This window comes from Hipposideros armiger, unplaced genomic scaffold, assembly GCF_001890085.2.
Source record: "Hipposideros armiger isolate ML-2016 unplaced genomic scaffold, ASM189008v1 scaffold_15, whole genome shotgun sequence".
Taxonomy (NCBI): domain Eukaryota; kingdom Metazoa; phylum Chordata; class Mammalia; order Chiroptera; family Hipposideridae; genus Hipposideros; species Hipposideros armiger.
The window spans coordinates 5,450,160-5,459,837 of NW_017731365.1; the positions used below are offsets into that span (position 1 = coordinate 5,450,160).

General features: G+C 39.5%; 1 protein-coding gene across 1 annotated transcript in view; it reads left to right on the forward strand.

Annotated features, from left to right (window-relative positions):
• The first annotated feature begins 678 nt into the window (after window positions 1-678).
• The window catches only part of OIT3 (oncoprotein induced transcript 3), a 28,125-nt gene continuing 19,125 nt past the window's right edge, over window positions 679-9,678 (forward strand). The window contains exons 1-3 of the mRNA XM_019624095.1: window positions 679-1,953; window positions 5,751-6,125; window positions 7,439-7,546. Of these exons, the coding sequence (XP_019479640.1) occupies window positions 1,893-1,953; window positions 5,751-6,125; window positions 7,439-7,546 (544 nt within the window). The 5' untranslated portion in view covers window positions 679-1,892. The remainder of the gene's footprint in view (window positions 1,954-5,750; window positions 6,126-7,438; window positions 7,547-9,678) is intronic.

Sequence of the window (9,678 nt, forward strand, 5' to 3'; positions counted from 1 at the left end):
GCTTTGTTTTTTCTGTTCAGAGCACTGACACTTAGTATCACAGCCCTGCAATGAGACAGTTCCTCAGTCCCAGAGTCATCCATTGCTGCCATCAAATTGCAACTTCATAAGCTGAGGGTCATATTGCCTGTGTTCTGCTAGCATTAGTGCTCAAGCAGCTAACTATTGGGCTGTCGGAAAAGTCATAACATATTTTTTCTATGTTCGTTGCAAAAGTGCATCATGACTTTTCCGTCAACCCAATACAAGTTAAGATATATGGAAATCCCTTGCTAGAGTTGTAAACTCTGTGCTTTTGCCTTAGTCACTGTCAAAACCCAGTTACTGGCATGGCGTCTGGCCCCTAGTAAGCACTACTGTTTAATTGAACTGAAACCTTTGGAGCAGCGGTTCTCAACCATCCTAATGCCGCGACCCCTTAATACAGTTCCTCATGTTGTGGTGACCCCCAACCGTAAAATTATTTTCGTTGCTACCCTATAACTGTAATTTTGCTACTGTTATGAATCGTAATATAAATATCTTTTTGTTTTCCGGTGGTCTTAGGTGACCCCTGTGAAAGGGTCGTTTGACCCCCAAAGGGGTCGCGACCCACAGGTTGAGAACCGCTGCTTTAGAGGAAAGGGGCCGCGGTTTGAATGCCCCTTGGCAGAGGGAAAAAATGTGCTAAGAGATTATAAAGACAAGTTTAAGTACTACTTCCTAAAGACAATGATATTCTTTACCCGGTCACTAGAAATTCTGTTATTAGGGAAGGAAACATAGTAGATGAAAGTGTAGGGATAAAAGAAGCCCAAAGCAAAGGTGACATCAGGAGAGAAAATTTTGGTTTCACTCAGATCCTTGTTTAATACAATATTTAAAAACAAAACTTTTCCCAGACCTTCTTTTTATCCTTCCCCCTTCACATTATCTTCAGTAACAGTGCTTGCCAATTCTCAGGTCTCCACACACTGTAGAATGTCAGGGAGCTGGCAAACTCCCAATCTGCAGTTAGTAAGGCTGTGTCTGGTGCATGTATAATAATATACAGGTCCCTGAGTTTCCTCTCTTTTGTCTAAAAATGAAACTCAAGTAAACTGTCACTTACTTTTTAGTGTTGTTAATAATAAGTAGTTCCTAATTTGATGCCCCTACCTCTATCTTAGTGTGAGAATTAGTAAAATAAATAACACTACACCATTTTAAATTTTGGAAAGAAAGGCACTATGAAAACATGAAGTATTTATTATTGCTTGAATTGGTAAAACAAACAAAAACCACTTAAACCTTGTTTGTTTAGGAAGTTTTGAGACCAAAGACCATAATAAAACAGACATAGGAGTTTGCTTTAGGAGAATATAGTCCCTGTTCCACACCTGTCTTTACTACTTTTTTGTGTGCTCTATAAACTCCTTGATCATCTAACCGAGATATTTCCTAATGAGCCGTTCCAACAGTTTAGCTCTATCCCATTCTCAGCATGCAATGGCATAGCTGCAACATCATGCAATCAATTCCTAAAAGGCACAAAACAAGATTTTGACGTGAGGGGATATCCCTCATTTAAAGTTCCCTTCTGGATAAGATACTGGAGGCCTCGTTGCAGGGAATTCTTGAGTGAAAACAATAGGAGGATGAGGGATTGTGAAGGTTTCTTTCCTAAAGAGAAATATCAATAAAATAACCCTGTTGACAGTGTAAAGCAGTGCTTCTATCTGGGGTCAAGGCTAGAGCAATGGACCCCTTATCCCACTCATCCTCTTCCTCTGATAAAGCCCCAACCAGGACTGAGAAGTCTTGCTTCATAAGAGCCTCGAGGCCTTTTGAAAAAATCCTTGAAAAAGAAGGGGACAAAGGAAAACTGGAGTTAAGAGAACTGTCCAGTGTGTTTCTGGTGGCTGGTCCAGAAGATGCCTCAGTTCCTGCTTCTCACCTGCCTCCTCATCACAGTCACACCTGTGGCACCAATGGGTGAGTCTTGTGTCAAGTACTTGGCACACAGCACTTTTTGTAGGAATTTGCTATTGTGTACAGAGTATTAAGAGCTGGATCCCAGTAGCTTAAATACTGGGTCCAGAATAGTGTAAGAAAAGTCATCGAGAACTTAGGAGGATAGATTTCCAGAGAATTTCTGTTTCGTGTTCCATTTAGCCTCTTGCCTAGGCAACCAAAATTTCCATGGATTGACCACATCCAACAGCTTTCCACTAGTTAAATATTTCTTGGAGTATGTGTAAAAGGAATTCTAGCCTCTCTATATTCTAGGCACTTTTATAATTCCAACTTTAAGAGCAAAAATAAGATTCTAAGAATTAAGGATGTAGCTTTTTCTTTAATGATTTCAAGGGACTGACTGAAAGCTATGTCCCCAGGAAAGGCACAGATCTGGTAAATCAAGTTTCTTAGTCTTGACATCTGAAAATATGACTTTTTACATAGACTGAGTGAATCTTAAACTGTCTTCCTCCTCGGGTTTGGCACAAGACTGGCCAACAAGGCAAAGAAAAATTTTCAATTCTAGCTACTAACAAATGTCTCTCTCCTTTTTCCAATAGAATTTAAGTTCCAATTGGAAGACAGGGTGAGACGAGGTTGAGATGGCGAGACCATTCCTTCTTGGCACTTTTGAGTGGCTCAGTATTTCATTGACCCTGATTTATTTCTTCAGGGTAACTCAGGCCTTGCTCTAGCATCTTTAAGGGTACACATTAAAAATAGGCTTGAGACCCTAAGGATATGAAAACAATGTAATGCAGTATCCTGGATGAAACCCTGGAACAGAAAGAGAGACAAAGGCAAAAAGCAAGGAACTCTAAATAAACTATGGACTTGAGTTAATAATAATGTATCGTCACACTGGGTCATTAATTGTGACAAAGATACCATGTATGATGTTATCTTAATGGAGAAACTGAGCACCAGGCATGTGGAAACTTTGTTCTATCTTCTCCATTATTCTCTAAATCTAAAACTGTTCTAATAGTCTGTTTTAAAAAGATAGGTTTGAACTAAGTTTAATCAGCCTGTATTTGCTGCCCATAACCAAGCAAGAGTCCCTTAAGGAAAAGTCACCCTCCCCTCAACTTCCGCTCCCCTTTCTTTCCACTCTCTCCCTTCTTGCTCTCCTCTAGTACCTCCTGTACTCTCCAATCATACATTCCCCAGATTCCTTGTTTGCTTTTTCTTCTTTTTTTCCCCCCCAGCCCTTCTAGGACATTTGACTGCATGCCAGAAGAAAAATAAAAGTTTGGGGGTCGCAATAAGGGGAGGAGGATGCTTGTCCTGGGAGGAGAGGGGAAGTGAGCGAAAAGGAGAGAGAAGGAAGGGGGAGGTAAGGAGGTGGGGAAGCAGGAAGCGAAGTGGGAGAGAGGGGAAGAGGACAGGGAGGGAGAGGGAAGGAAGGCGATGGGGGCTTCCGGACTGAGCCAGCCGGCTGAGTCTGCAGACAATCTGAGAAACGGCATCTGGTGTGATGACCTGGCGGGTTGCAAGACTCCTGGTTCTGCAAACCCCGGGAAGAAAGTGCGGGGACATTGACGTTATCTCTCTGCACTTGGCAGCCGGGAATTGCTGGCCCTGGGGGTGCACAGACTTCCCTGAGTCCCCACTTAGGAAGGGCAGCCGGCAGGCAAGAGGGCCCCTGCCTCAAACTTTGAAAGGAACCCACAAGGCTGTTCTTTTTGAAGGTCTCCCATTTGTGAATAAGTATCAGCAATTTAGGATGCATTATGCCTAATACCTGAAAACAGGAATTAACACCAGTGGCCAGATTATTAAAGGATTGAATTACTGCCTTAAAGGGGAGTGGAGTGGAATGGGTATATTTAATGTTTACAAACATTGTGTGGGTAACATTTTTAAAAGCTATTTATTTTACAAGAGATAGTAGGTAAGTTTCTCCTGTTTGTGCCATATCTCTCCTACAACAGGAGAGGAAGTGAAGTTTTAATAAACAGCAACAGAAATGACAGTTAAATTTAAGGGAAAACTTTATAAATCATGAAATAGGAATTTCTGTAAAAGCCATTAAAAGTTAAGTACCTAACCATTTCTTATAAAATTAGAGCCAAGGAAATGAATCAAATATTTCTATGAATTTATAATCACCTGTGAAATTGCCTTGGAAACCTTGCCTCATAAGAGAACCACAGCTACGAGGGCAGATGAGGGAATTTTTCCCTTTTGAGAGGGGAGAGAATCAGCATGAGGACATTTCTTTCCCTGAAGGAACATCAAACTACAATCTAGGACACGTTGGGATACCTCAGGGACATTTTAAAGGAGAGGGTTGCTCCTGCCACGTGGAAGCCTACCAGTGTATGATTTCCAGAAAATGCAATATCCTACTTATTTCCTGTCCCAAACTGTCATATTCTTGTTGGAGCCATTAGCACCAGGCCACACCCCCCTCTACAGGCGGCTGAAATTTAGAAAGTAAATTTGAGTTTGAAATGTAGACTGGGAAAATCCAAAATATTTTCTGGATAACTTAGACTTTTACCATTATGGCCTATCCACATTTAATTATTGTGCATTATTTGCTAAAATTGAAATCCCTGTCCACAAAGTGCATCAGCCTTAATGTGAATTCCCTGCCTACAATGGCGGGGAAGTCAGCCTGATGTGCATGAAGAAGGATAGTACTCTCTGGCTAGTGTCCTTTCTAGAATTTCCTGGTTTTATAGATTCTTCATACAGGCAATTGGCCTACATTAATTCAATGTTTCCCTGAAATTGAGGGAAGCATTGAGACGACTGGGGATATTGATGTCTTTAGTCATTAAAATGTTTTTGATGAGATATTTGTCCATGCAATGTATGCACTAAAAGTGCATGCTTGAGAAACTTGGCTGTATTATATACATAGTGATTCATGGCTAATTGGGAATACACAGAGTTCATGGTCTTTTCAATAAGCTGATGGAATACATACCAAAATTCACTTGGAGACTATCTTTGGTAACTACTTGCCAGTATTCTGTGTATTTCAAAGCAGCTGACATGTGCCAAAGGCCTTTTCCTTTTCAGTAGAATGAGTTTTACACATTCATTATCAAGTCAAACTTCCCACCAGTGCTAAATTCCATTTACAATCTTGCTTACAAGTGACCATCCAAATACTTTTGAAAATTTCCAGAAATGAGGAGCTTTCCACGCTGTGATACCACCTCTCCATTACTGGATAGCTGAACGAAATGTGCTTCTCCATAACAATTTGTTCTGTTCTCGTAACAGGACACCTAACTCCTCTTCCACAAGCTTGTTCCAGATATTTGAAAAGCAATATCCTTCAGTCTTCTTTTCTCCAAACTATAGCTCTTAGCTTCTTCCCCAGTAAATAATTTTAGGCCCCTGTCTAAATCTGGTCACCTTCTTCTGGACACCAAGTGTGGCATTCCTTTCATAAGTATAGATATGAACACAATACTTGAAATATTGTCTGACCAGAGCAGACTTCATTGAAACTATAATTCTAACCTCCCTTAGTCTGAACAATTAGCCTTTCATCAAACAATTACACTGGATAAAAAGTTGAGCCCAATGCCAACTCTAAATCTTAGAGAGATTTGAAATAATTTTGTAAAAGGCATTTGTGAAACATGTTGAAGGCAACTTGGGGAATTTTAGACGGGTACTTTGGGGGACTTTAACATTTTTTTCTGAACCCAAAAAGATCACAATGCAAGACCAAGAAGGTGGACTCAGGCTGCTGTCTCTGTGATCTGAAATATCACAAGGTGTTTCTGAGGTGTCCCTTTTGCTTCCAGCCCTAGATCCTTGTTCTGCTTACATCAGTCTGAATGAGCCCTGGAGGAACACTGACCACCAACTCGATGAGTCTCAAGGTCCACCTCTATGTGATAACCATGTGGATGGGGAGTGGTACCGCTTCACGGGCATGGCAGGGGATGCCATGCCCACCTTCTGCATACCAGAAAACCACTGTGGAACCCATGCACCTGTCTGGCTCAATGGAAGCCACCCTCTAGAAGGGGATGGCATTGTGCAACGCCAGGCCTGTGCAAGCTTCAATGGGAACTGCTGCCTCTGGAACACCACAGTCGAGGTCAAGGCTTGCCCTGGAGGCTACTATGTGTATCGTCTGACCAAGCCCAGCGTCTGCTTTCATGTGTACTGTGGCTGTGAGTACCTTTCCTGTGTTCTTTATCTTCCCCCACAAGGCATCAAAGAGAAAAGTGCCATATGAAATTTACTTATGGTAGTGTCTCAGAGTCTGAATAACATGGATTTAGGGCCACAGGTCCCTCCAGATTGTGATTTCTGAGGTCTGTTCTTAGATTTCTGAAAAATTCCTGGAGATTAGAAAGGGAAAGGGGCTAAGACTTTAAACAAAATATTAGAAAATGAAATGTTGATTTAGGTTATTTAAATAGTAGATTTCCAACATTTTTGAGTATGGAGAACCCATTTTATTTCATTTTATTTTGTTTTAGAAGATTAAATCTCATTTATTGTGTGTATAACGAGCGCTTCATACACAGCAAGTGTTCAACAAATGTTAACTCTCCGCTCTTCCTTTACTTCTTAGAAAGCTCTCATGTTCCCAGCCCCAGAGTGGTGCTCTCATCAGGGGACATATCCTCTCATTCTTCAAAATTCTCTTTGCCTTGGCTTGGCTCTTATTATTTTTCTGTTGGTGCTATTTATATATGATGGCTCCTGGAACTGAATACGAATCATGTCTTCACTAGTTAAATACGTATATTTTATCAACAAATATTTTTGAGCTCCTACTGTGTGTCTGTCAAACAGGAAATAGATGAAGGAGAAAGTGCTCCAGATGGAGAAGTTTGCAAAAGTAAACTTGCACAAATGTTTAACACATTCACCCAAGACATGCCTCCTTCTGTGCTGGGCTCTGGGACCACAGGTGTGGCATCTGCCCTTCAAGAGCCAATGGGCAAACTGGTGGCCTTCCATGTGGCTCTCTGGGAGCTGCTCGAAGGACCCCTTTTAAAGATATATATCAGATATCCATGTGGTAGCACTGTGCTCAGTATCCATTGATTTTTTTAAATGATATATAATGGGAAGAAGCTACTTGAGGTCAGTAATACTTTTAAATGAATTTTTGCGTTATCAATCCCATCAAAATCAGTATACATTTAAAACATAGGGCACATAGAAGAGTAAGAGATAATGTTTATTTAATCAACAGCTCATGTTTGGTGATGCTTTAGATTTGCAGAAACTCCATGGACACCCAAGGGCCTGTGGATCTGAAGTTGGGAATCATTGATCTAAATGACAAAAGATGTCTCTGGGTATTAACAGTATCTCTTTCCATTGAGTCTATGTAATCCCTGAACACTGAGAATTCTCTGATGTTGCCTAGACACTTGTACCCCATGATTGAACTCATGAGACTCTCTCCTGAATGAGAGTGTCCCCTGGCCCTCACCCCTCACAAAAGGTCATCTTTATCCTTCTACAGATTTTTATGACATCTGCGATGAGGACTGCCATGGCGTCTGCTTGGATACCAGCGAATGCACTTGTGCTCCAGGAACCGTGCTAGGCCCTGACAGGCAGACGTGCTTTGGTAAGAAACTAACCCTGACGTAGAAACAGGCTATTAAGATCAAACAGACAAATAAAAAACTCTTCCTGACTCAGAGCTCCATGGTTTTTCCAGTTTGTGTCTCTCAACACTTGGAATGGTGTTTGCCTTTTTAGTTCATAACGAAAGCCTTAAGCCAAATTTATATGTAAAAAAATTTATATGTGTTTTTTACGTGTAATCATTTATATGTTTAAAAATACATAATGTTTAGGGACAGTCTAGAATCGTGCTGTGCAATACAGGAGCCACTAGCCATGTGTGATTATGGAGCTTTTGAAATGTGACTGAAAAACTAAATTTTAATTCTACATAATATAAATTTAAAAACTGATACTTGATTCAGTCATTGGAAAACTGAAAATGTTTCAGACGACTTGAGTAAGCAACTATAAATTTTATGACTGTCTAAATATAGATCAAGTACTTCTCATGAAATTGTAGCACCCAAATCGAGGCATGCTAAGTATAAAACACATACTACATTTTGAAGACTAGTTTTAAAAATTGAAAAATATCTCAATGATTTTAATGTTATTATATATTCAAATGGAATATTTTAGACATATTGGATTAAATGTAATATATATTATTAAAATTAATTTTACCAATATTTTTTAACAAATGTTTAATATAACTCCTAGAAAATTTTCAATTACATGTGTAGCTTACTTTGTATTTCTATTGGATAGCTTTAGTCTAGAAGTATCTAAGGACATACTCCTACAACTTCACCAATATAGTGTTTGTTTCTCTGAGTAGTAAGAAAGAGAATTCAGATTACTTGTAGGAAATCCAGAGTTGTCTAATTGTATAGATGTTTTGTTATTTATAACTGCAAGAAAATAGAGTTGAAAAACCCAAGATTGAAGATCATCTCTTTTCTCTTTAATATTAGAAATCTTCTTGTATTCAAACTCAAATTGATTTAAAACAAGTCTAGTGAGAGAGGGGAGGACTGCTCCACATCTTCTCAAGAAGAACAGTAACAAGGTCAGAATGGGATAGGGGATTAGGGTGAAAGGGATGTAAACAGCTTCTTATTTTAGAAAAGCTTTTGTTCTTCAGCCTCCTATATGAAGCCCCCTGAGCATCCTGTGGAGCATGCATAGGCCGTCCTCTAACAGTGGTTAGGGCTCTTGCATGATCTGTTTTGACTGTGATTTATTGCTAAAAAGTTTAAGGTGTGGAGACAGTGGTTCCTATAATCTCTCCTCACCCCTCACACTACACACACACACACACACACACACACACACACACACAGGTCTGTTAGAAAATATTTGGCTTCATTTTAAGGCAGGACTTGTTCATTCATTTTTTTTTTAATTTTAAGTGTTATTGATATACAATGTTATATGAGTTTCAACATTGCAATTAGACATTTACATACGTTTTGATGTGATCACCATGATGTCTAATTCATTCATTTCTTTGCTTTCATTTTAATACAACTTTTGAATAGGTAATATATTTAAATGCTTCCCAAATTAGACAGCATTAAGGTATACAGTGAAATGTCCAGCTCTCTGTCCCCCATTTCCCCCCTCCTACCCCATAGCAAGTAAACTCTTGTGTTATTTTCTTATGTGTGCTTCCAGGGTTTCTTAAGGCAGATATAAAAATGCAAATATAAACATATATTTATCGCCCTTTTTTACACCACAAGTCGAGTATCATACACACCATGCATGTCTCTTGTTTAAGAATTTATCTCTTGAACATCTTTGTCTATCAGCACATAGGGAAAAGCCCCCAGTTTCTACCTGGGGTCTGTCTATCAGTTTCAGGGGATCATGAATTCTCTGAAATTAGAGGCAAAGTTTTGTGTTTATGTGCATGTGTCCGTTTTCCCCTAACTTTTTAAAATAAAATATAATTTTAATTATTTTAAATTATGTAATTTTTTTCAGGCAGAGAGAAGAATATAGGACAATAATATAACAAACACTCATGTACCCAGATTTGACTATAGTTAAAATTTTCTTCCTTTTTTTTTTTTTAAAGATTTTATTGGGGAATTGGGGGGAGGGGAACAGCGTTGGGGAATCAGGGAAGGGGAACAGACAAGTTGCTGTCCTTTTGTTCTTCAGTCTAGTTGTGGAGGATGCCGC